Below are 27,947 nucleotides of genomic sequence, written 5' to 3' on the forward strand. Positions count from 1 at the left end.
GATAGTTCCTTGGTCCCTTCCCCAAACCTACTAACTCTGAATTCTTGTGGTTGGGGTTTATTATGGGATAACTTATAAATGGTGTCCTCACCCCCAAAAATTCATATTTTGAAATCCTAACCCCCAAGTACCTCAGAATGTGACTATATTTAGAGATGATATTTAAAGGGGCAGTTCAGTTGAAATGAGCTCATTTGGGTGGGGCCCTAATGAATATGACCAGTGTCCTTACAAGAAGAATGGACACAGACATACAGAGAGGAGACCATGTGAAGACGCAAAAGACAGACATCTACAAGCCTAAGAGAGAAGCCTCAGAAGAAACCCACCCTACAGGCATCTTGATCTTGGACTCTTAGCTTCTGGAACTATGAAAACATAAATTTGTTACATAAGCCAGTTTGTGGCAGTTTGTTATGGCAGTCCTAATAAACTAATACCGGGTCCAAAATACCTGGATTTTCAAAATGTGCTTCCTAGGTGGTTCTAATGTAACCATCCTGGTGCCAATCCAAATGCCTGAGGTTTGGTTAAGAGCAAGGGTGGGGCTTAAAATCACACTGACTTAGGGTCAAGTCTCATCTCTTCCACTTGCCAGCTGTGTAACCTTGGAAGACAATTTCATATCTCTGAAAACTATAAAACAAGGCTGCTGTGCAGACAGCCACCTTAGGAATAAATGGAAATCATTGTAAAGGCTTTAGCACAATACTTGGCATATTGCAAAGGTGTATTCATGTGAGCTATTATTATTAATATTTTAAGGGGTTGGTCTAAAATGGGGATTCTTAAAAATTCAAGGAACAAATGAACTTAGATGGAAAAATATTACATCATAATTTTCACCAACCTCTAAGTAAAATTTATTTTCCTTCAATAAAAAATGCAGAGAACAGATCACAGTAGTATTAATAGTACCTGTGACTTTGCCATCAATAGAAATCACTAACAGTTTTATGTCATATTACTGTTATTACAGGTTTTTTTAAAATATATTTACACTTATTACTTTGAAGTTACCATGGTTATCAAAGCTGCCTCTAGATCATTAATACTTATTAACTATTCCACAATATCTCTTTTTTATATTTTGATAACTACACTTCAATATAATCGATTTCTTTTGTAATCCTAAATATTTTGTGTTATTTAATACCACTACTCCGAGAAAGGATCCATAAACTTCCCTACATGTCAAAAGGGCCCAAGGCACAAAAAAGGGGCTATGAATACCTCATCTAGATTTTGTACGTTTACCAGATTTAACAGTCTACAAATCTGTGATGAGCACTTTTGAAAGTGTTTGGGAAGGTTAGTCTCATCTCCCCATTTAAGAAAAGCTAACAGTTTGGTGTGGTGGTGTACCCCTGTAATCCCATTGGCTTGGGTGTCTGCAGTAGGAGGATCACAAGTTCAAAGCCAACCTCAACAATTTAGCGAGGCCCTAAGAAACTTAGTGAGACTCTGTCTCAGAATAAAATATAAAAAAGGGGCTGGGGATGCAGCTCGGTATTTCAGAGTCCCTGAGTTCAACCCCCGATACAAAAAAAAAAAAAAAAAAAAAAGTCTAACAAAATTGAGAATCAGGAAACCAAACTTGCCTAAAAATCACTTCTGTGTGCCTTGTTTTGAACCTAACTATAGGTAAATGCTTAAAGGGCTGCTACATATCCTTTAGACATGCTATATCGCCTCTCTGTACCTCAGTTTCCTTGTCTGTGAAATGGGGATGAAGGTAGTATCTACCTCACAGGGTTGTTGTGATAATTAACTTGCATGATGCCATGCAAACCACTTAGCACAGTGCCTGGCACATGGTAGGTCAACAAAAATCCAGCTATTATAATATGATATTAGTGATGTCAATTTCCCTCTCGGCTCTCTACAGTGCAAATGAAAGTCTTTAAATACATTAGTAAATCATTAATTCCATGTGTGTTCTTTAAATATATAATCTTCTTAAAATAGATGCTACACTTTGTAAATGTTTGATAAATCTATCATTCAAAAAGTCACCTAATGAGTAAAGTCACAAGCTCCGAAGTCAGAAAGCTATGGGTTCAAATTCAGACTTACTCTTTGTTACCTGAGCACTTCTACAAGTTTCCCAAGCCCATATCATCACTGAAATCATAATACCTAATTCATAGGGTTGTTGTGAAGAGTAAATGAGATAATATATTTAAGTGCCTGGCACACAGTAGGGATTCAATAAATGATATCTATTTTTCGTTTTTTGTGGTGATGGGGATAGAACGTAAGGCCTCATGCATGCTAGGCAAGTACTCCCACCACTTAGCTACATCCCCAGTCTTTATTCTTTGTCTCAATAACTAGCAAAATACAAGGCAAACTTGTAAGTGATATAATTTCTTCAATGTTTTACCCTGGGATCCACCCCACAAAACCTGGTTCCTGAATTCCTTTTTGGCCTCAACTCTCACTATTCCAACTCTCACATTTTATTCTCCAGTAATACAAAAACTGTTTTCTAATCCACACCGGTTCCCAACTTACACACTATTCTCAGTCCTGGACCTCTGTCCACTAGTCTATCTAAATACATGATCCTTAATTTACAGTGTTTCGACTTAAAAATTTCTTAACTTTATGATGATGCAAAAGCAATATGCATTCTGTAGGAGTTGTACATCAGATTTTGAATCTTTTCCTGGGCTAGTGACAAGTGGTCTAACACTCTCTCATGATGCTGGGCAGCTCTCAGTCAGTCATGAGACTAGGAGGGTAAATGAATGATAGCCTACAGTGTAGTGTGATGTGAGGCTATGATACTCAGTAGGTTAAATGTAGTAAATGCATTTTGACTTATGTTACTTTCAACTTATAGTGTATTCATTGGAATGTAACCCCACTGTTGATTAGTCAACGAGAATCTGTAGATGGCCCTTGCTTCTACAGCAAACCTCTCCTCCACACTCTCGAACGGAGTGCTGTCACTGCAACCATACATACACACTAGACTTCTACCATCAATTACCACTTGTACTATTTTGTCTGTCTATGACTCTGTTCTTTCAGTTAGACCACAGATTCTTTGGGGTCTAAAGATGTGTCTTATTTACCTGATCCCCCACTAACACTATAGCTGGCACAGGGCAAGTGTGAGAAGGAGGTACCCCTGCTATCCCCTTTCTGTTCCACCCAGAAAGCCACCAGCTCTTTCTGGAAGTGAGTTCTCTCTCCACTTTCTGAGTTTATGCAAGAATATTCTTCTGCTTGGACTTTTTCCATTCAACACAATATATGTCAGCAAAGCAAGGTCCCACAGAGGGGAGCCAGGTGGCCCTGCCCAGTCAGCCTTCCCTTGCAGAGGTATGCAGTATGTCAATATGAGCTGGACTTGTATGCAAACACATGACAGCTCTCTGAACTTTATCTCTGAACTATCTAGATTTTTCTATATCTGTATTATATTTGCTCTTGATCAGCCTAGATATGGTATGCAAAGCTGTACTGAATTATTAACAATACTACTTGAGAACAAGGACCAGAACAAGGAAAATGTCAAGGGGACAAAATCTTGAGTTTAATGGTGCCAAATGCCAAGAAGGAAATACTTCCACTGGGGCCTCATCCCAAGGTTATGTACAAAGATAAGAGGACTCAGGCAAATATTAGAAGCAAAAGGCCTAGTAGTTCTCAAAACACAATTTAAGTAAACATTTATGGATCTAATATATTTTGTTATAACATTTAACATAAAATAATTATAAACAAGAGGAAAAATCATAAACACTGTAATTAAAAAACAATTCAGTAGGCTATAAGTCTACACAATGCAGATGAAATTTTGTATTCTACTACCTCCTCTGGCTTTTACCCAAGAACATTAAAAAAAAAAAAAAAAAAAAAGATAAGGAAGAAGAAAAAGGGAAAATAATTCATCTAAAGAATTGGCTTTTGAGAGAAGAAATGGAGACTTCTTAGCAATCTGTGAGAACACAGGGATCATACTCAGTTCTGCTGGTCTTGTCAATGACCATCAACCATCCCTGACCTTGGAATCCTGTCAGGAGCCAGAGGTATAGATTGTTTTTGGTTTTCTGGCTACTATAGTAGAGACAGTACTGCCTTCCCCATTCCTCTAAATTTGGGGACTCTGAGTACACCAACAGGGCTTTGGGGAAAAAGAATTGATTTGTTGGCTCCTAATCACAGGTCTAGGTTGTGACACCTGGAAGAAATTTCAAATTCATGAAATCGAATCTGCAGGGACTCAGGCAAGTGGAGGTACTAGAAAGAAATGTGGTTCTGACCCTGGCTGGGGTCCCTATACAGCTTGGCAACAGGCGCTCTCTTGGTGCAGGAACTCTGCCTCCTGGACTCCTACTGAGAACTAACACACCGGGGATTCCACCAGGAGGCACCCCTGGCGTCTGCCAAAAATCTAACTTGGAGACTCAGACATAGACCGTTTCATGCCTGGGGCACAAGATGGCAGTATATACTGCTTTATTTCAAGTGTCATGGGCTTGTGAATGAATCGAGTGAAAAGGGGGTGGGGAGTGGGACTGAAATTGAAATCTATTTGAGTTTTATATGGAAACTGAACATTGTGAATATTTTTAATTTTTCCAGGAATCAGTAATTGTTGAATCTTACACATTCAATATATTCCAAGTCTCCAAGTCCTGAGACACCCTAGAAGCCTACCACTTGCCCACCCAGCACATCCCTGCATCTCACAAGGCTGGGGTATGACCCAGGGCACCAGACTGCCCCCTCTCCACATATCTGCCCTTTTACTGTACCTCAGCACCGGATTCATCCTCTCAGATCCCTCCGCCGGCAGTTTCAGTACGCATTACTCCCTTCCCCAGTGCCCCTGAGGCCCGTGATCATTTAATCACCACATCTCTGAAAAGGGTAAGAAAGCTGGAGATCTCCTAAGGTGGCAGGTAGGGATGAGAAAAGACGGAGGAGAGCGAGTTTAGAAAAATAGGGGGAGATAAATGAGAGGAAAGGGGGGTGCTAAAGTGAAGGAAGTAAAGAGGAAATAAAGTGAGGGAAATTAAGGGGGCAGGAAAAATACGAAAAGAGAAAAAAGAGGAAAGGGGAAATGTAGAAATCGAGAAAAGTGGAGAAAAAGAAATGGAAGGGGAAAGAGAGGAACTGGGGTGGAAGGGGGATAGAGGAAACTGGTAAATAAAGAAAAAAGAGAAAATTAGCGAAATACAGGAAAGTAGAAGATCGGAAAAAGGAAAGTAGGCGATTGAGGAGAGGGAGAAGGGTCAGAGCAGAAGGAAGTCCGCTGGGGATCTGGCATTCCAGGAAAACAGGAGAGGTTTCCTCAAGTGGGATTCAGGAAGGAGAGGAAACAGCAAGTGTGGGGGGAAGGGGGCAATAAGTGAAGTGAGAAGAAAGGGACAGAAACTGAGGAGTTTGATCGTGTTTCTTTGAGTTTTGCTTAAGACATTTATTGGGATATCCCTGATGTGTGTCTGGAGCTCTCTGACTCTGCAGAGGCGACCGTTCTCTGCACCCCGCAAAATTGGGTTCATGGAGAGCGACGGTTGAAAGCCACCACACGCGGGGGCTCCCGATCGCGGCGTTTCTCCTGTAGGGGGACTCCTCCGCGGTGGGACTAGAAACATTTGCCCTCCCGCCAAGCTCCAGACCCGCTAGGCGGGGTGACAGGGGAGGCGCGGCGCTCCAGACAGAGTGCTGGCAGATTTCTGGCGGAGGATGCGCCATGAGCTTGAGAGAGCCCGAATCAAAGCACTAGGCACTCGGAGAAAGGGAGAGCCGGACCGGGCTCCACAGGAGTGCGGGCGAGGGTGCGAGCGGCTGCGTGGGCGCTGGGGTGCGGGCGGGGCGGGGCGACGGGGCCAGACCGAGCCGGACCTGGGGCCCGCGCCTGACAGGGAAGCGGCGGAGGAGCGTCCTCCGCCGGCCCAGCTGGGGTAATTTACATGCTGTCATAGCCGGGTGCTGAGTCCAAGGCGTGCAGCTCGCTTGCTCTCGGCTCCTGCCACCGCTCAGCCGGCACAGCCCAAGGGAGCCCAGGAGCCTGAGAGCCAGTGAGCCAGGGAGGGAGGGAGCAAAGGAGGGAGGGAGCGAGGGCGCGTCCCGGTTCTCCCTCTGCCCTGTTGCCCGCCCTTCCTGCCGCCACAGGTCCGCCCCGAGCCCTGCTCACACTTGGGAAACTTGGGACTGCGCTGGGGCCGTGTGTGGCACCTCAGAGGGGGCGGCCCCGGCCACTAGAGAAGGGGGAGGAGGAGGAGGAAGTGAGCCCGAAGGAGCCGCTCAAAGCTGTTTGTCCAGCTGTTTCTATTCGCACCCCGAGCAGTTACAACCAGAAGGGGGCCGAGCCTAGGGTGGCTGGCTTTAGGCGCTAATTTCCAACTCTTCTCCTCACAGCTTGTCTTTTCCAGGCACCCTGGAGTCCCCTCAGGCCAGCCCGGAGGGCGCGCACCTGCCAGCCGCCCCTGACCTCGAAGGCCAGGCGGCCCCCAAGCCTGAGAAGATGGCCCAGTCCAAGATCGACTGCCGTTCACCTGTCGGCCTCGATTGCTGCAACTGCTGCCTGGACCTGGCCCACCGGAGCGGGCTCCAGCGCGGCAGTAGCGGGGAGAACAACAACCCGGGCAGCCCCACCGTGAGCAACTTTCGGCAGCTGCAGGAGAAGCTGATCTTCGAGAACCTCAACACCGACAAGCTCAACAGCATAATGCGGCAGGATTCGCTAGAGCCAGTGCTGCGGGACCCCTGCTACCTGATCAACGAGGGCATCTGCAACCGCAACATCGACCAAACCATGCTCTCCATCCTGCTCTTCTTCCACAGGTGGGTGGCTGGGCACATGGGTGGGTGCAAGTCCAGGCTAACACCAGCCTCTGCTGGACTTTCACCTCTGGCAAAAGGGGCAACCAGGAAGTTCACGAGGGGCACGGGGGAGATCAGGCTCACAGGCTGCAGTAACTGGACCTTGAGGTTGTTTGGAATCCCACAGAGTTCAGGGGAGGCCTGGCAGGTGAGACCCTATTTTGAAGGGTGCCTGCAAAGGCTCACCAGGACGACGCTGGGGGCCAGCAGACCCCATAGGTATGGAGATAGCTCTCAGTACCCACTTTCACAATGCATACATTTCCATAGACCCTTAGGAGATTCTGCCATGAGGTTCTCTTGAAATCTGAGTTCTACCCTACCCAAAAGCCCATTTCTAAATGTGCAAGCTGGGATTGAAATTGCAAGGGCTTTTAAATTACTGAGTGGCCCTGACTGACAGTGAGGACAAGCAAAATGTCAAGAAAAATTAGGCTGCAGCTGGTGGCAGGAGGTGAAGTTTAGGGAATAAGAAAAATCAGAGACTGGTAAGTTTCTTGAGACTCTGGATGGGGGGACCCCACCCCCTCCATGGATCACAGCCTTTGATTTCAAATGTAGGCAAAAGGAACTCCAGAGAGCATCCTAGGACATCGCCTTGAGTGCCTCAAGAACTGTATGTGGCAATAGGGTGGATGAATCCATAAATATGCAGGCATGTGTTTGAGTGTAGGTTAGACTTTCTAAAAATCCTGTTAGGGAGGAAAGGAAGAGTAAAGAGAGGAGAGAAACACAGTGTGCATACCCAAGGCAGCTGTTGTCCCCCAGTCTGAGATGGTCTGTTAAGAATGACTTAACAACTGAAGTAATTTATTTTTTTTTAATTTTTGTTATTTTTAGTTATATGTGACAGTAGAGGCTATTTTGAAATATTTATACAAGCATGAAGCATATCTTATTCTAGTTAGGATTCCAGTCTTGTGGATGTACATGAAGTTAAGATTCACTGTGGCGTATTCATATATGTACCTAGGAAAGGTATGTCAGGTTCATTCCATTGTCTTTCCTATTCCTGTCTCCCTTCCCAATACAACTGAGCTAATTTAAAGACAGGGAAGGCAACTTTAGGAATCCTCGCCATGGGTTTGGCATTCATAGTGGCAAGCTGTGTGTGTATGTACAGGGGTGGATTTTATTCTTGCTCAATGACACAGGTTATGTAAGTGAAAGCTATCCCTGCTGTGTGAGACTGGATGGTAGTACAAATTATGGTTCTACCTTTTTGTATGAGCCTGAGCAAGTCGCCTTACCTCTCTGGTCTCTAAGGCTCCTTCTAGCTCTGAGATTCTAGGTCACGGGCAGGTGGTGTGCCCAGACAAAGTGATAAGAACAACTGAGCACTCACAAAATGCTTGGGTGCCTGTGAGGCTGGAAGGAGAAATTTAAAAAGTGATAGAGAAAGGCAAGAGCTACCTTCACCTAATGCTAAGATCAGTTTTACCTCCCTTGTCCCAAGACAAATCCACTATCGCCTCCTCCTCCCTTTATTCCCAGCGGTTCCAGAGGCGGACAAGCAAGGCTGCCAACTTCGTTAGTATCACTATAACAAGTTGTATTTCTCAGACATCTGTGATGCCATTGAAGCCCTTTCTCATCTATTATTTCACTTTAGGTGTCAAATTATCTCATTGTCTAAAATAAACCAGGCCATGGATGGAACAGGTTTCGAGAGAATCTTCATTTCTGGTGAAAGATTACTACAAATATATTCATCCCACAGACACTGAAACCCTGCCGAGCAAAATCCCTAACTGGCTCCTAACGATCCACTCATCTCTGTTGGAGAGTGGCAGAGGGGGAGGGGTGGTGCTGAAACCTGGAAAGAGAGTCTATAGCATTTGTGTTCTGTCAGTTGGGAGAGAAACTGCCCCTCCAGGGCTTTGGTAAAGTGTGAAAGGGGGTTCCACTAGTTCTGGGCCTAGGAGGGTTGGACTTGAGTGAGCAAGGTGTGAACTTGGGAGCCAGAGGATCAAAGTGTTCACTGGTGTCATACCTCAGGGTGTCCTGGTTGTTCATGTTTCTTGAATGGGAAGACCTCCTTTGTCATCCACTCGGCTGACACTGGTTTATTGATGCTTGATTCTTGGCAAAACCTGGAAATGCTACAGGGTGGGGAAGCGGGAAGTTCATTGATGGCACTGGTTGAGGAAGGAGAGTGCACTGTTGGGAAGGTGCACCTGAGCACCCTGTCTCAGAGCAACTCGGTGTCCTACACCTCTGAGTAGCAAACCAGCAAGTTGTCAGGCTTCCTTGAGTTTGAAGAGTGAGTGACAGGGTTCTGTGGTAACAACCTTAGAGTTCTCTCTCACACACACATTTCTTGACAACTGGGACCTTAGAGAACACAGATACTGGGCTGGGGGTGTAGCTCCGTGGTAGACCACATGCATATCATTCAAGAGGCCCTGAGTTCCATCCACAGAGCTGGAAGAAAGGGTGTGGGGCAGAGGTACTGAATTCAGTTTAGGCTTTGCCCAGAATGACACGCACATTAGCAAACCAGGAGACCATTATTTCTGGTCAGGGGGCTTTTCCAATGCGTGGATTGAACAGTCTTCTCCTAAGTGAACATTTCCTTTATTATTTCATCTCATTCCCCGGGTTTCTATCATCATACTTCAGCCACCGTTTTCACTCCTGTTCCTTTCCATGATTAGACATTTCAGGTTCCTGTTTCAGTGTCTTTTTCCTTTGCCAACTTTCAAGGCTGCCTCTCCCACTGGAGAAGTTATGCTCCCCATCCTTCATCCTGTAGTCCATTCCCTTGCTGTGTGGGCTCCTGTATCCTTGGGAAGAGGGCAGGGCACACTCTTGATTTATATCTTGTTTGTCTGCTTTGACCTGTCACTAGTTCCCAGCTTAGTCCTTGGTTTCCTTGGAACAAAAGAGTGTAAGCAATTTGAGGGTAGGGCTATATTTGACTCACTTGGCTTTCCTCAGTTATTACTTATATGGCCAGTACTCAATAAAGGAGGAGGGTGCCTACTTAATTGTTGGTATGGTCCCATGTAAAGATTTGATAACTTTAAATTTGGCCTGGAAAATCCTTATTAAGTTTTAAATATGGTTGTTCTTTTTCCCCATTTTTTAACCCTACATGCAATGTCTCTAATAGCCTGGTAGAAGTCCTGATGGACACTTCCGTGTATACACATATAAATCTGTGGTAATGGGTATGCAGCCTGTTGATCTGTAAATGGTGCCTCTACACTATTGAGGGGGAAGAAGTGTGTTTTAAACACCATGCCCTCAATCTTGTGTTATGTAACTAATAACTATAAGAGTTTAATAGCTAATGTTTATTACATATTTATAATGTCTACTAAGCATCATATCTGCATGATTTCATTTAGTATTTATACCAACCCAATGAAATGGGCACTATTATTTCATTCTAGAAAGAACAAAATTGAGACTTGAAAAAATTAAGTAACTTTCCCAGTGCTTCATAATGAAGAGCAGTACCTAGACTCTGACTGAGAGCATGGATTCTGGAGTCTATGTGCTGTCTATGAAGAAAGAATTGTTAAAAAAAAAAAGAAAGAAAGAAAGAAAGAAAGAAAGAAAGAAAGAAAGAAAGAAAGAAAGAAAGAAAGAAAGAAAGAAAGAAAGAAAGAAAGAATTAAGAACACTAAAGAAGTCAGGTGCAGTAGCTCATGCCTGTAATCCCAGTGACTCAGGAGTCTGAGACAGGAGGAGCCCCAGTTCAAAGCCAGCCTTAGCAACATTGAGGCACTAGGCAACTCACTGAGACCCTGTCTCTCAATAAAATACAAAAAAAGGGCTGGAGTTGCAGCTCAGTGGTCGAGTGCCCCTGAGTTCAATCTCCAGAACAAAAAAAAAAAAGAACACTAAAGAAAAATCTTACACTAAAGACATTGTTAAAACACTAAAGATGGGTCTATGAAGAAGAGGTAAATGTGAGCACACTACTTTTACAAACTGGCAAAATGTCCTTATTAGGTAAGGGGACCAACAATCTTGGTCCTGGGACACACTTTCAGTGATTGCACTGGGACAATTCCAGGAAAACTAGGATTGTTGGTTACCCTACTATTAGAAGATTTCACCTTGTGATTTGATTCTCTTCTAACGCTGGAAAAATTAGGAAGGAGACAGAATATGCTGGGAACAACTGAAGCTTTCATTAATGTATTCCTTGTTTATTCTTTCTTTCTTTGTTTCTTTTTTTTTTTTTTTTTTTTTTTTTTTTTTTTTTTTGGTACTGGGGATTGAACCCAGGGATATTTAACCACTGACCCACACCTCGAGCCCTTTCTATTTTTTTTTTTTTTTATTTTGAGACAGGGTCTCCCTGAGTTGCTGAGGGCCTTGCTAAGTTGCTGAAGCTGACTTTGATCTTGCAATCCTCCTGCCTCAACCTCCACAGTTGCTGGGATTACAGGTGTGTGCCACCATGCCTGGCTTATTTTATTTTATTCTGAGACAGGGTCTCACTAAATTTCTCAGGCTGACCTCAAATCTGTGATCCTCCTGCCTCAGCCTCCAGAGTCACTGGGATTACAGGTGTGTGCCTCCCATGCCCAGCTGAAATTTCCAGTTTAAATGTAGCATAAGCATATGAGAAAAGCTCCCTAATTTGAAATTTCAAGAACTTCAATTCTTTGATCGATGAGATATAGCAAGCTAGAATGGAATAGTCTGGAATAGTTTGATAATAGTCTGGCATTGTGATTGCTGTTATTGTAGCCTCAAATTTATTTCTAGGATTTTACCCAAAACTTTAAAATTAACTCTATTTTGCTTTTGGTCCCAGAGCATACTTGCCAAATGTGATCTAAAATATTCTGAATCTGAGTTGCCTTCAGTTTCTCAAGATCTTGGATTCTACCTTTAAGCTTCTGACCTGGCACCAATGGTTCTCACACATAGATGCTCAGAAAATAATAATAATAGCATATCTTTCTGATTTCTTTATGTGTGCTAGTTTATTTAATATTCTCTGTAGAGCTAATATAGAGTAGCATGGGGAAAGAAATAAATTCAGAGATTAGGGTTTCAAGAAAATTTTACATAGAGGCTGATGTAGGAGGTTTGAAAGTTTGAGGCCAGCCTGGGCAACTTAGTGGGACCCTGTCTCAAAATATTTTTTGTGAGTGTGGTTCTAGTGATTGAACTCAGGTGTGCTGTATCACTGAGCTACATCCCAAGCCCTCTCTCTTTTTTTTATTCTAAGAGGAGTCTCATTCAGTTGCCCAGTCTGGCCCTGAACTTGGAATCCTTCTGCCTCAGCCTCCCATGTTTCTGGGATTACAGGCGTGTGACACTGTGCCCAGCTCAAAATATATTTAAAAGGTACTGGAGGTATAGCTCAGTGGTAGAGTGTCCCTGGCTTCCCTCCCCAGTATCCCCACACACACTAATAATTTCATAACATATATTACTGGACCTGGATTCCAAGAAGGTAGTCACTTGTGTGGTGTGATATGAGGGGCTGCTTGCTATAGTGCATAAATTCATACTATTTAAAATTCAGGTCTCTGTCCCCACACTATCTAAAACTCCTCTCTAATAGCATCAGTTGTATGTGGACCACACCGTGAGAAACCTTGAATTAGAGATTGCAACCCTTTGTCAACTAATTTACCATTTGATTTCAAGGATGGAATTCTTTGCCATAGAGAGGTTTTGGGTTTCTATGTGGTTAAGCCTGTCATTCTTTGCCTTTGTGATTTTTAGTTTTGGTATCAAGCTTCAAAAGTCTTTCCTTAGCCCAAGGTAATTTAAAATATCTATTTCCTGAGCATCTAGTGATCTGACAAAGAATAGGCACTCTTGAATTAAGGGAAAGTTTCTTTTAAAAACACTAATGCCTTTGCAAACTTAACAAACTTAACATTCATGATCTGGATTCCTCATGAGAACCCTAACATCTAAGAAATTCTCTTTTTCTAAGACAACATGGAAGTGCATGTGCTAGGAGGCTAGTATATGAGGGGCAGTCCTTTTGTTGCTGAGTGAGTCTGGTACTCTACTAGCACCTACTGTTATATCTGGGTGTGTGTTACATATGTATGTATTGTCTATAATATGTATGTATATATGTATTATATATAATATATATTACCACTATTTATTAACACATGTGTATGTAGTGGTATTATATATTAGGTATAATATATATAACCACTATATATTATTATTACATACATATTATAGACAATAATGTATATACATGTGTGTATATATACATATATAGAGCATAAAATTTGCCATTTTAACAATATTTATGTTTACAGTTCAGTGGCATCAGGTACATTCACAAAGTTGTACAACCATCACCATTTCCAGAATTTTGTCATCATCCAACAGTAACTCTGTACCCATTAAAAAATAACTCCCATTCTGCTTTCCCCCTAGTCCCTGGAAACCTCTATTTTACTTTCAGTCTGTGTGAATTTGCTTATTCTAGATATTTCACACAAGTGGAGCAATACAATAAATATATGGCCTTTTGTGTCTGGCTTCTTTGACTCAGTATAATGTTTTCAAGGTCCATCCACAATGTAGCATGCAAGCTGCTTTTTATGACTGATTAATGTTCCGTTGTATGGATATAACACATTTTGTTTGTCTATTTATCCGTCAGTGAGCATTTTTTGGTTGTTTCTACCTTTTGGCTATTATGAAGAATGCTGCTATAGCTAGGCACAGTGGCACAGGTTTATAATCCTAGCAACTCAGGAGGCTGAGGCAGGAGGATTGCAAGTTTGAGGCCAACATTACCAATTTAGTGAGACCCTGTCACAAATACAAAATGAAAAGGTCTGGGGATGGTAGCATAGTGGCAGAACACTCCTGGGTTCAATTCCTAGTCCTGCCCCCCACCACCAGCCAAAAAAAAAGGAATACAATTATGAACACTGATGTACAAGTATGTGTTCCAGTCATTTTTTTCAATTCTTTTAGATATAGACCTGAAAGTGACATTGTCCAGCACCTACTTTTCAATGTGATTTTTCATCCTCTGCTCACAGTCAGCCTACATATATGTAGTAATGCCCAATGAAATGAAGAAATGTCTTCCTTGGGGAGAATGCCCCCCACCCTGAGTCATCTGCTAGTGCTGGTGATGACAATGAAAAGGAACCTAAGAAGTTTCACAAAGTGATGGTGCTGACTGGGGAAATGATATTCTTTTAGGATATTCATGGTTTGGGGAGTGGTAAAAAGTTTTCGTGTGCATCTCCTGAATAGCCCAGATCTGGTATACATTTTTAAAAGGGTAACAGGGAATCCATTATTGGTCATTAACTACTTTGTGTGAATATGTTTTTCAGAACTTCAGATAGGGTACCAGCTCACTGGCAGTAGGTTCTTTGAGAATGGAACGTGGGAAAGCAAAATTTAGAGAAGAGAGGTGGAAAAACAGCCACGGTCCATGAAAGGCCTAGCTTGGGTGGGCTGTTACAGCATGGACCTCTGGGCAGTACAAGAACTCAAGAGGCCTGGCTCGAAGGTTCATGCTCTTAGAGAAAGGTGGTAAGAACAGAACATGAACTTCATCTACTCCTCAGTTTAGCCCAGAATGGATCTATGTGAGCCCAAACCTTAGAAAATAACTCTTTCCGGGTGACCTTATTTTCCCTCCCTGACTGAAGAAAAGGTTAGCCCTCCTGCTTATATTTACACTTCCAGATAAACTGACAAGCTCTCAATTCCAGGTGGAGTGTTGGCTCCTTTCCAGACCTGGCCCTGAAGGCCAGAGAGTCTGGGTAAATGGAGATTGATGTGTCTGGTGAAGACTGCCAGGGTCTCCAGGCCTCCTGAGTGATGGAGCCCAGCAGAATACTTGCCCCCACCAGCTGGGTTGGTTGAGAGAACGGAGGCCACTGTGTGCACCTGGTGGTGGCAGTTGCATTGTTTGCTCATCGTGATTCTGCTCCTACCTGAACTTTCTCCTCTTATGTAAGGCATCTCTCAAGATAACTGCAAAGCCATAATCTGCCATGGTTGGCTGGGTTTACATAACAAATCGGTTTGTGTCGTGCAATAGCCTCTTGAGCCCTGAAGAAACCAATGTGCCAAATGAGACTAAAGCTTGGGCTCATTTGGTGAGGCACTTTGTGTGCTCAGTGTACTCGAGGGAGGAGAGCATTTCATGACCATAGGGGTCAGAAAGATGAAAGATGTCCCTTTTAGATGAAGAGAGTAATAATGGCCCAGGACATATTGTGCTGTACCATTGCCTACAGTAATGGAATAAGGGTGAGGGCTTCACTGTAATGCCACAGCTTTCTCAGGCAAGCCCTCCATAGAACCCCATAGGCTAACCAGGAGCCCTGGGAAGGCCAGAAGGTGAGATCATAGCCTCAGAGCAACCTAGGCTGATGATGAGTCAGCTTGGGGAAAATGGCTTCTAGATGCCACTGTCTACCATGCAGAAATCCAGCTTAGCTAAGGAGTTGGAGTGGGAATAAAGTGTGGTCTTTGAGAGCAGAAAGCAAACTTTTCCAAATGCAATTTCAGGAAGGAGTGAATCTTGTCAGTAGACAAGGCAAGTTCACTTGGACCTTCCAGCTAGAAATCCCTGCCCCAAAGTACCGTTGAACTTCCGGAATCCATCTATGAGGTATAAGATCCCAGGTAGCAAAGAAGAATGAATGGGAAGCTTCTCACTGTGCATATTCCAGCCCCAGAGAAAACAAGAGCTGGAAGCAAGCTTGGTCAGTGATGACCCAGGCATGCTATCAGCCTTCCTCTCCCGGGAACCGCTTTCCTCAAATAGGTCCAGCCTGAAATCAGGCCCTAGCCTATAGACAAAAGCATCTCAGGGACATTCCCTATCCTTCCTGGTAGGAAGAATTTTCTCACAAAATAGTCTTGAGTATCCAGTCCACTTCCCCATGTCTTCTATTCAGGAGAGATGGAAAGCAGCTGCTCAGTTTAGGGGTCTGCCTGTATTGCCACTGTTCAGTGTTATCTAGGCTGATGATTGGCTCTAGCTATCCCTGAGGAAGAGGGGAGTGAGAAATGAGAGGAAGGGAAGTGGCTCTAGTAGCTCCTTCCTGGCTTACCCTCCCCCAGAAACCCCTCCTTCAAGGCTGCCATTTAGCCTCACTCCCAGCCTATGCCAGCCTGAGGGCCCTGACTCATATCTCACACACAGTGCCTTATGTAACAGCCAGGTTACTGAGGCATCAAGCTTCTGCTTGCTCAGAGGCTGCCTTCCCTGGGGCCAGGCATTCAGAAGCCTGCTGAGGGTCTATATGGAACTCATACTTTCCAAGGAAAAGCCTACTATACCCCGTGTCAGGCAAACAGTGTGCTCAGAGGTAAGTGTCAGACTGCACAGGTGATCCTCCTCAGCCCCCACACTGAGCAGCACATATAAGTGGACAGGTGAACTGTAGTGGACTTAGTTTGGCTTGAGGCATTTTTGTTGTGGGGTCAGTGGGTACTCTTCTTGAACTGGATAATGCAACACTAAAGAGCCAGCCTAGTGCATGGAGGAGCCCCAGAACAGGTCTATGAAGTCCCTCTTCTTTTTGTTTGTTGATTCAGGTACTACTCTAGAGACCCCAGGCTGACTGACACCAGGTAGAAGGGTTTACTGGAAGTTAGAAGGAAGGTGCTTCTTCTGTTTAAAGGAAGGTGCTTCGAGGGTCTGGGGACAAAGCTCAGTGGTAGAGTGCTTGCCTATCATGTGTGAAGCCTTGGGTTCAATTCACCACCAGTAGCCAATTCCAAGTCCATTCATCATGAAGTCTCAAAGTCCCAGGGCCAGTTTGAATTCACAATGATTCTTAGCTTTTCCTAGTCAGAAAGTTATATAACCAGCTTGGTACAACTGAGGCCCCCATGAAGTCAGGATTGCTGAAGTCTATGACATATTTCTCCAATAAACTAATCTGACTATCTACAACACACAATATCCCCATCAATCAAGTACCCCATTGGGCTCAAAGATTGTGACTAAGCCCTTGTCTTTGCCCTAGCCTGTCCCACTATGTTTCCTAAGTGGCTCACACCCTGAGGGTAGGTGGGGACACTGCTCTGTAGTCTAAGAGGGAGAAAGAGGGAAAGACAGTAAAAAGCAAAAACAGTGGTTAGGGAAATATAAATAGGTATAGTTTGTATCCCAACTCATGAGTCCTTCTACAAACCCAAGATCACCATCCCAGGGCTTAATAGAGCTGGGTACTCCAAGTCTCTGAGATGGAGGTATAGAATTTCCCCCTCTGGGGAGTCCTCTCAGGCTCCAGCACCTCACTTCTCCCTGTCCCTTTGGCCCTGTTGGCTCATCATAATCAATTTGCAGGGGGAAAAAAAGAAGGAGGAGGAGGGGGAGAAGAAAAAAACAAGAGAAAAGAAAAAAGAAAAAGAACTGCTCAGTTTTAAGGCAATTTAATCTGTCTGCCCAGGTGTACAGAGAAATGAATGATGGCAGCACCTCATTCAGCCTTGTACTGAGCCACCAAACCCTTCAATTAATCAATCCATCATTTATTGACCCAGGGCCTGCTATTTATTGAGAGCTGACTGAGGATTTATTGAATGCCTACCTACCGTGCTAAGCACTCTAGAGGACACTGGGGACGTCAGAGGCTAGACTAGGGTGTGAGGAGCTGAGGGTGTAGCTGAGGGGAGTGGAGCAGCTGCACCCAAGGCCCAAGGGGAACAAAGCACTGGAGCGGCTGCAGGCCTCTGCGAGCCAAGTTAGGGCTCCTGCTCCTTGAGGGAAAGACCTTAAGCTTAGCGGAACTTGGGCGGTGCCAAAGCAAACTAGGAAGGGAGAGTCTCTACATGGCGGCGGCTTCCAGCAGAGCCTTAAAGAATGGGTTGGCTTTGGCAGGTGGGAAGCGGCTGGCTGGCTGACTAGCTGGCTGAGAGGCTTTCTGGTTGGGAGAGGGGAGAAGAACCTTGCCAGTTCAGCAGGGTTCCTGGTAGGATAGTGCTGGCCTGGGGTGGGAGGGAACACTTTTGATCCTTTCTGGGCTGAACCCAGTGGCACCAAACTTCAGGAACAAGAGGAACAGGTCCTCTTCTTCCGTGTCTTCTCTGCCGTGGGCAAACTGGACCCCATTTCCTCTCCTCAGGAACCTGGGCTATTCCTGCATACATAGCGGCCTTCAGGGCCTGGGAACAGGAAGAAAGTTCCTTGGAACCAGGAGAGTTGAGCTTGGGGGTATAGTTAAGAGTGGGCACTCCAGAAGATCCCCTGGGGGTTGTGGCTTCATAACTATGCATCTCTGTCCTCAGTTTCTGCAAGGTCCCTTCTGAGGTGGGTAACAGAAGTACGGCAGTGTCAGGATTCTGCCATGAGAATGTGTATACCTTCATGTAAGTGTTTGGGGTGGGGGGCTTCACAGGATGAACGTTTAGCCTTGTTCGCACCTTGGACAAACCCTTTGTCCCTGATGCCCTCTAAATGAAGTTCCTGAGGTAGGGTTAAGAAAGGTGGGAAGCCTCAAGCTGGCAGGGAGGGAGAGGGAGCTGGGGTAGCAAAGGGGACTACCTCAGATAAGCTAGGGAAGGAGTGTGCTCTTTAAGGTTAAAGTACTCCATCTTTGCTATCTGGTGTCCTCTTCCCCAGTTAGTGTCCTGGGCACATGTGCCCACAATCCTTTCTTACAAGTAGTCTGCAGAATTCATATTCAAGTTCATGAACAGTTTCAATCAAAAACAAATATTACATATTTTCCATGTGCTAGGCTCAGTGTTAGGCACTGGGGATGCAATAGGAAATGTACAAAAGGCATGGTCTAAGCCATCTTGGAATGGTAGTGGAGTGGGGGAGACAGTCATTAACCAAGTGGTCCCACTAATGAATATATAGTCACAAACTAATTAGTACCAAGAGGGAAAAGGAATAAGCTTTGTCAAAGAATATAACAAAGAGGTTTCCAAAGAAGTGATATCTGAATTAAGGAACTTAATCTCTAATGCTGAAATTCTGATCATCCGACCCAGGCCAGAGAAGACATTTTCACACAGAGGACTTTTTCTAAGGGATTCTTCAAGTCATGCCATGTAGGTAGCTCTCACTCCTCTGGAATTATCTCTAGGACCGGAGTAACCAGGAGGTCCAAAGGGGAAGGACTAAAAACATTCTGACAAGGGAAAGAGATAAGTTTGAAGCCCATGGGGCAACTAGTATTTAATGTCATTCTGTGCTAAAAATAGTCTGTGACAGTATGGAAATGTGTAAAGGCTGGTCCCGGGGTTCAGTGATAAAGTGGGTATAGCCTGTGGGGAGGAGAGTTTGTTTTTGTAAATTATTTACTGTACAGAATAAAAGAAAGGGGGAGGTCAGCTGGGTTTTCTTTCCCCTTTGCCGGCTTCCGTCTGAGCTATGAATGCTTCTCATTGTACAGAAGCAGTGGGGCACAGAACTTCAGGCTGCACTCCTTTCTGGGGCCCAAGGTGTAAATTCTCTGGGCTGCAAATGTCAGATACTTGGCCAGGCTGAAAAACAGCCTCAATGTGGAAGGGAAGGGAGACTACCTTCTGAGTAGAGCAAAGAAATTGATTGAGGAGCCCCCCAAGGAACTTTCATTTGAGAGAAGTGGCCCCACCACAATGGCAAGGCAGGTGATAGCTGTGATCGATCTCAGCATGATCCAAGGGAATCTGATTGTGAAGCATGCAGATAAGGGAAACAGGACTTGTTTAGCCAACAGGAGGTAAGCCTGGGGCTTGAGGGACCTGTTGGACAAAGCTAAAGAAACTAAGATTATAGATCTAAGAGAAATTTAGGGTTCCTGGGTGTGGGGGTCGGGAATGGGGATGGTGCAGAGAGAGAAGAGAGGTTGATTTTCAAATATATGAAAAGTCACAACTCAGAGAGTGTGACTAGCTATTTCCCAGTCACACTGGGAACATAACTAGAGGAAATGGGCCTACACAGCAGCATGAAGAACTGAGATTAGATAGCAAAAGAACTTCCTGACTCAAGTGTTCAGAGAAGCTAGACAAAATTACCAAGGGTTGTTATATGTAACTTAAAATATATGAAAGATGGTGACAGTAGCCATAAAGAATTGGATAAAAGAGTGAGAGCACTGGTTTTACAAGGACCATGGACAGAAGGGGGCAGTCAGTTGGGAAAACAAAAGGGTCAGGAGCAAGTACTTATAAGGAAAAGGCAAGTGCACGTGTGAAAGATGATGAAAATACTTTCATGACAAAAATGTCAGTGAAATTTCCATGGGAGGTAAGTCATTAAATCCAGCATACACTCTTCTCTGAATGGTGTGGGTGAATGTACTAAACTCATTAGAGCCCCTCCAGAATCCACGGATTTTGTCTCAACAGAGCACCTCATCCCCTACTCAACAATTTTGGGGAAACCCTTATGCTGGAAACAGTAGAGTAAGACTACTCATCCCAGGTAATTGTGGGGAAGAACGTTTCTTCTTCATGCACACAATGAAGATTAGACACGGGATACAGTGGGAAACACAAACTATGGGTGATCCCTGCCACAGGAAACTTACAATTCAATGGCATAAACAGATATCAAATAGTAATTCCACAAATAACAATATCATTATAATTGATTGTAATGAAGGAAAAGTGCAGGAAGCTGGGAGAATATAGGCTAAAGGGACTTCACCTGGGATTTAAGAATCTGTAAAAGAAAACTCACTTTGTTGATACTTTGGGCTCTATGTGTGCCCAAGGTGATACTTGTCCAAAATCAGTAGCAAGAACAGGCAACCAGAGCCCAGTAACAACTAATGCCCTCATATGTGGATTTTGAAACTCTTCTGGCTAACTGAAGCCCTGTGACATAGGAGCAAACCCCCAAGGAAATTTTCTTATTGCCAAGATCAGGCAGGCCTTGATTTAGGCAGAGTGATTCTCTAAGGGCCATAATGGCCTATCAGCTAAAAATCCAGATCAGGAAGACTTTGAAGAGCTCATCACCTGCCAGATGAACAGGATGGAGGTCAGTGAAGAGAATAAAGAACTAATGTGCAGAAAATTACATTTGAAATTGGTCCTTAGAAATGACCATGTCTCCAAAATCCTGTGTCCCCAGTCTCCTCTTTAAATATGGGAGATTTTGCTGTGTCTTCTAATTTTAGCTACAAGGTATATCCTGTGGTGTTAAGCAGGAAGGAGTCAGGATCCTAGAGAGATAGGGCCTAGCTGTTTTCCCCTGTCCCTTTCTCAGAGCTATGAGGTGTTCTGGCCCTTGTGAGGAGCTGAGATGGATTTCTCTGGCCTTGAAAGGCCCTCGAGGGGCCACAAAGTGGCTCACAGGAACTTAGCCACTGTGTGCTCATGAAGTGCAGAGGCTTTGCATCTGATGGACAACCATTGATTGATAGATCTGTGGCCTTGGCAAGTGACAGCCTTTCTGCATCTCAGTCTCTTCATCTCGAAATTGGTGGCGATGTGGCTGGGAAAGCTAAGTGAGAGGATACTCCCAGAAAGTATACAGCATTCCTTCATTATCATTAGGCAAGTCACATATAGTGCCAGAACATCTTATCTGGCTTGCCTTGCCTCTGCCGCTCTCCCTAAATTCTTATTCCTCTGACACCTTCCCTTCTGTATCATTACCATACCCTCTCCTGCCTGGAGCCAGTCCACACCTGAAAACCGATCTGGCAAGACTTCTTCCCATTGATGCTTGCATTCTCAACCTTCTTCATTCACACTCAGGTATAAATGACTGAGAACACTTTGTGTTTCCCTCCTGCTGGGGGAATGAGGGGAACTGGAAAGAGCTTTTACGTTTTTACCAAAGATCAAAACCTATATGCACAAGGGGGTCCTACTGGCATTACTAGCAAATGGGGAAGGATTTCAGAGGGCAATGGGGTTGGGAGAGGCCTCTTCAAGACCTAAGCTTCTCTCTTCCCAAAGTTGGCTGCCTACACATGCACCTTAGACAGAGACATGGAGGCTCAGAACTGGTAAGAGCTTTCTCAGTCATCTGTTTTGAACCCTTTCTACTACAGATGAGGAAACTGAGGCTCAAAGTGGGGTTTGTATCTGCCCCAAACCAAACAGCCAATTAGTGAGCAGCTAGAAAGAGAAACCATGTCTCCTGATTCTCTGACCCAATGGTGTTCCAACTTCCCGTCTCTAGATGGCTGTGCACATCCCGTCCCAGTAGGTACACATCATCTCCATGCCAGAAGACCAGCTTCAGGCCCACCTGATGCCAAAAACAGTGTTTTATTTGATTTTATTTAATAGAATTGACCAGTGGTTTTGGTGTTATGGAGCCCCAGCCCTGGAATCCTGCTTCTGCTCAGGCTGGGGCTGCATGCCACAGCCACAGTCATGCGAAGGGGACAGAATGGCCTGCTGTTCGGGTTGGAAAAGAAATCAGTTGCTGAAACATTGGTCTTTTTGAAAGTTCCAACCACAGGGGCTGGCTGGCAGAGCTGCTGTCTGGGCTCCCCCGGAGGATCCGGCCCTCCCCTTCAGTCTGGGAGTTAGTTTAGGAAGCTGGCCCGGCCTCAGCAGAAGATCCCCAGGGCAGCACTCGCCCCAGGAGCTCCAGCTTTCGCTCAGAGCCTGGGAGCCCCTGAAGGCACTCAGGGCCGGGAACTTCCTCCCGCCTCCACAGGCGAGCCAGCCCAGGCTGGCCCTGGGGCACCCAGAGTACTTTTTCTTTGGAGCCTGGGAAAGAGTTTTCAATTGCTCCCGCCCTAGCCGGGCAACTACAAGAAGGGGAGGGACAGAGAGAGAGACAGAGAGACAGAGGGAGAGAGAGAGAGAGAGACAGAGAGAGAGACAGAGACAGAGAGAGAGATTTCTGAGAGAGATCATTCAAGTAAGAGAGAGAAAAGAACCAACCCCAGCCAGCCAGGCAATCAAGGTTTCCCTCTGCAGCAGTGAGATGAAGGTGGAAAGGCTGGAGGAGCCCCAGCTCCTTGAGGAGCCCCAGCTCGGGGAAGACCCAGAGCCGGGGGAGGAGGCACAGTTCCTGGAGGAGTTACAGCTCGAGGTGGTAGAGAGTGGGTCAGATTTGGATCCAGAAGATCTGGGTTCGAGTCCAGACTTTGCCACCAATCTGATGCTTGAGCTTGAGTAAGTAACTCCCTGCCCTTCTGTGGGCTGCTTTCCCTCCTTAAAAATGGGGGAGGGAGAGGCAAGATGGTCTCTAGGGTCTTTTCCAACTCAGATATTTGGGAACACTATGCCTCCAAAATCTCATTGGGTGGGAATGGGATGCAAAGAAATTTGAATCAGCTGTTGAGCACCTGAGTGTCAGACTAGTGTTACAGGGGCAGAGGGGTTCACATAAACAAGATCAAACAAACAAACAAAACTAGAAGAAGAAGAAGAAGAAGAGAAGGAGGAGGAAGAAGAAAACAGAAAGAAGAAGGCAATAAATGTGTAAGATTCATGACCTCCAAGTGGGGATCCAGGCTGAACAGAGTATTAGTTCCTGTTTCCAAAATTCGAGAATGATACACTTTGAGTAGGTTAGTGATGAGAGCTAGAGTGTTTGGGGGTTTCATTAATATGCAGTGGCTAATGAACCCCTTGATCAAATGTCTCCCAGTGACCCCATCAGTCCCAAAATGCAGTTGCTAAACAAAATTTCATTTTTCAAGTTTTCATGTGTGTTTTTGCAGAAATTCTCAATTAAATGTTGGGGTGGGGGTGATTTTCAGATGTTCACATCCAGATCTAAAAGACAGCATAAGAAGAGAGATTAGACTGACCTCCTGTCTTAAAAACCTACTTTCTTGATAAACCACAATTCCCATGAGACCCACTGCTGCATGACTCATTTCAGATCCTTTTGAAATTCTGATGGTCAATATATATGGTTACCCACCATCAATAGTGTGCAGATGAGCTTCCAAAATCCAGTCCGCTTGGTTGGTGTTAGTGTTTGGTACATGACACTGCATTCAGATTCCTTCAACATTGATTATTCTTCCCTGGGTTATAGGATGAATGTTAAGCCATAGCAGGTGGCCTTTCACTAACCAAAGAGCTCTTGCCAGACCAAGCGTGATACCTTGGGGCTCCCTATATGGCAGATCATCTACAATGTCCTCTGCCAACCTCATGCCCACCAATATCTCTGCTGCAAGGGAAACTGCAGTGGAGACAGTGAGTAGAAGAGGAACCTCTCTCCACCTGTTCAGACACCTGCCCACAGTCCTAGTGCCTTTATCACCACACAGCCTGTGCCCTCGCTGCTAGCCCATCCCCCTTCTCGGCTCCAATTATTTGTTCAACAGTAATTTCTTGACAGACTTCTGGCCACTTAGGTAATCATGATCAATTATAGAATCCTGAGATTGGAAGGGATCTTAATATTTCCACAGGATAATGGTTTTCAAAGATTGCTGCAAGATATAGAGCCCTCCAAGATATAAAGCCTTTCTTGTGCTTTAGGGACTGTGGGAAGTGGAGGAGAAAGAGAGGGGAGGAAAGGAGAGGCAAGAGCAAATGTGACTTTGAGGGAGCAAAGAAGAGGAAGAGAGTCTGGAGGAGGACAAAAAGAAAGAGGAGAGGCAGATTGTACCACCACTCTCACCAAATTGAGGTTACACCTCAAAATAAGGTCATAGGGTGCAGTGGCACATGTCTATAATCCCAGCAGCTACGGAGGATGAGACAGGAGGATCACAAGTTCAAAAGGCAGCCTCAGCAATTTAGTGAAGCCCTAAGCATTTTAGCGAGACCCTGTCTCTAAATAAAATATAAAAAGGGCTGGGATGTGGCTCAGTGGTTCCATCCCCCGTACCAAAAAAAAAAAAAAAAAAAATCACAAAAAACAATCGACATGTGTCTTTTAAAAGTTTTTAGGGTTTTAGTCCTCAACCTACTTGTATTTCTTCAGCAAAGGGGTTTGAAGCTGAACTCCATTAAACTAGAAGGTATCTCCACATAGGTGGTACATATTAGGGGGTGCATTGACCCCACAAGGAAGCCCGGTAGGCACTGCTCCCAGCCTCAATTCAGCCTACCTTAGAGCAATCCTGCTCCTCTAAGGACTTTGTGTCTAAGGACCACAAGAGCTTTTAGGTTAGATTGGTGGGAGTAGGGGGGGTAGGGCAGGGAGGCAAGGAAGATTATTGTTTAACGACAACAAAAAAAGTTGTAAACAACTGAAGGACCTTAACTCCACAGCCCCCAGCTGAACAAGAATTTTGTCTGAAGCATCCTCAGGAAGTAGACATGCTGCCTGGGCTTAAAGGCATGTAGTACTAGCTGGTTTCCTCATTGATCCGCAGTCCATCTGTTTATTCCAGACCAAATCAGCATACATCTTTCTTGCCTGCAAAATGCTTTGGCCCCTCCTCCCGTGTTCCTGCTGCGGGGCCTCTTTTGTCTTCTGACCACCCGGGGAGCCGACTTAGGGGAGGGGTGGCCCTGGCTGTCTGGCTGGCTGGCTGGGGAAGACAGCGTTCTCAGCTAGGGGCACCACGTGCTCTGTGTGGCCTCTGTGTGTGCCTGGGCGGACAGGCAGGCTACTGATGTGGGCTTGCAGCACTCCAACCGATGCAGCCCCTGGGGCCAAGGCGGAGGAAGTCCACTCCACCGAGGGCACTGCCGAGCTAAGTGAAGTCTAGTGTGGAATTCTGGGCAGGGGAAATAGCTCAAGGGAAGGAACACTTGACCAGGAATAAGGGCCCAGTGTTCTGTTGCAAACTACAGCCTTGGCTGGGGCTGTCACCTGAAAGGAGAAAAATAATAACAGGCAGGACCCTGGCCCTGAAAAGAAAGAGGGAGGGAGCTAGGCTCAGTAAGGTATCCTGGCCTTTTGGAGCAGTCGAAAGCCCTGCCAGCTTTACATTGGAAAAGAAAATAAAGCCTTGCTTGTTGGTGGCAGGAACCATCTGCATGCACTATACAGAGAGCACTGTTTCCCCGAGTGTGGTAAACATACACTGGTGGTGTGCAAGATGATTTTAGGTGGCATGTGGACTAACTTTGTTTTTCTATTTTTATAGCTATTTATTTATTTAACATGTATTAGGGAAAATGTGGCTAGCACATACACCCTATGATTTCAAAAATATTATTTGTAAGGATGAGGCATTTTTAAAAGGTGAACCTACTTAAAGTTAATTTAGAGAAAATATCTTGACAATAGCAGACTGGAGTTAGGGACCACTGCATTGTATGTTAGCAGAGGTGGGGCAAGAGAAGCCAGAGGATAAGTGACAGGAGCCATACAGTATGGTTTGAGATCGTCTTTTCCATGTGTACCTAGCTTAAAGTCCTCCTCTGACAGCTTTATTCCAAGTATAAGAACAACCTGCTATTTTTATATCCCTGGTGTCCTGCTCTGCCCCATGACACTCAACACTCCAGATTAGCAGCTGGCCCTTCCCTTGGTTGAGAACACTGCCTCTACCACACTTGGTCAGATATGGGGAAATAGAGGCTGGAGAGTCAGTCGGGCTGTCCCCATCAGCCTCCACTGATTTCTTGTCAACACTGTTCACAGACATATTCAACTCAAATTTAAGGAGATGTTTCTGGGAAGCAAGGCATGAGGTTACAATCTTCCTCTGAATGCACAAAGCTAGAGGAGAAGGATAGAAAATATATCACTGCACCAATTTTGCATGGACCTATACCCATTTCTGGACAGATTGGGACAAGATTTGGTGGGAAATGTGCATAATATCAATCTGTACAAGAGGCTTCCCAATTCTCCTGAGAGTTTGCGATGGGCCTGTATAAATTTGGTTCATGTCCTCCTTCTGTTATCCTGCAACAGAAAACATGATTCTCAATCCTGCTTCCCCTTGGGGCTCACCTTGTGGATTAGGGAGGTGAGCAGTCTGGGGAAGCAGCAGGTGATGAAGGTCATGGGACTGGTCTGGGGCCTTTTGGCTGGGTTGTACTCAGGAGCACTGTGTGTTTTTCCTATATGGTCCAGTCCCTTGAACTGTCTTTAGCACATAGTTTAATCTTCAAACATCTCTAAGAAAGGAAATACCACAATGTCCTTTGGCCATACATTCCAATGGTTGACAACCTCTGTCCTCTGAGATTGTTCCTCCTAGTTCTAGAGTCTTCCAACTCTCCCATATATGCTTAGTCATTACTTACCTCATCAGTCTTGTTTCACAAATTAGTGAAATCTATTTTTTATAAAGGAAAACTTTAAATATTCTCCAAATTCCCCTCCTGAGATTTCATTCCATCCCCTGCAAAAGCTGAGAGCATAGCATGAACATTTTGCCTTTAGCCAGTCATCCCAATCCCACCTCTGATCAGTGACACACATTTGCAAGACATCAGGTTAAGAAAGGAGCAAAAGAAACTGGATGGTGGAGGACCTAGTCACCTGTCCTAACCCCCTCCGCTAGCTATCTTACAGGAAACTGGAGCTGTATAGGGTTTCATTAGTGGCTGATGATCATGCAATAGAGAAGGAAGATGACCTCATGGTTTCTATATGCTTCTTTCCTATTTAGATCTTCCAAGATAATGATTGTTCCTTAATGATACTAAATAGTGTGCTAGCAATTTATTGCAGCCTCTGCCTTTTAGCTGCCCATCCACGGGGTTCCATTTTTTGTGTGGTTGTTCTATTAGATGTACATGACAGTAGAACGTATTTTGGCATATTATATATATGAGTATAACTTATTCTAATTAGGATCCCATTCTTATGGTTGTACATGACATGGAGTTTCGCTGGTCATGTATTCATATATAAACATAGGAATGTTATATCCAGTTCCATTCTTACATCTGCATTGAGTCACATTTGGATTATCCACTCTGTATATCATCCATAGCAATCACAAAATCCCCCCATACTTTCTAGGTAGTTTCTGGGAATTTGAAGGTACAAGGTCCCTTTGACACCAGTCTAAGCAGAGAATAAATAAGGAAGCATCTTGTGAAATTCAATTACCCACTCACACATGGATTCTAAACCCAAGTATGTTTGAATTTCACAAGGCTGCAGTAACATAGGATATATGCCATAGATAATCCAAAGTATAAGATTAACATGCAGAGACATCATGTACAGCTAGTTTTGAAATTCACTCTGGATCCTATTTTTCCAGCACTTTTGCCTTTCTACTTGTTTTGGCTGATAGAAAAATTAGCTTGTATCCCTGGAGTATACAGAAACTAGGAGGAGAAACTGGATGTGAGGAGAAGCTAAACTGAGATCAAGC

At 44.6% G+C, this 27,947-nt stretch overlaps 1 protein-coding gene across 3 annotated transcripts in view; it reads left to right on the plus strand.

The window, feature by feature from the left end:
- The first annotated feature begins 5,679 nt into the window (after positions 1-5,679).
- Positions 5,680-27,947, plus strand: part of TSC22D3 (TSC22 domain family member 3) — a 65,639-nt gene continuing 43,371 nt past the window's right edge. Inside the window, exons 1-2 of one of the 3 annotated variants that reach the window (XM_079124492.1) lie at positions 5,680-5,798; positions 6,382-6,807. In XM_079124492.1, the coding sequence (XP_078980618.1) occupies positions 5,707-5,798; positions 6,382-6,807 (518 nt within the window). In that variant the 5' untranslated portion in view covers positions 5,680-5,706. Of the gene's footprint in view, positions 5,799-6,026; positions 6,042-6,381; positions 6,808-27,947 lie in introns of those variants that run through there. The other 2 variants (XM_079124494.1, XM_079124493.1) reach the window with 2 other exon arrangements.

This window comes from Sciurus vulgaris (assembly GCF_902686455.1).
Source record: "Sciurus vulgaris genome assembly, chromosome: X".
NCBI classification, from domain to species: Eukaryota; Metazoa; Chordata; class Mammalia; order Rodentia; family Sciuridae; genus Sciurus; species Sciurus vulgaris.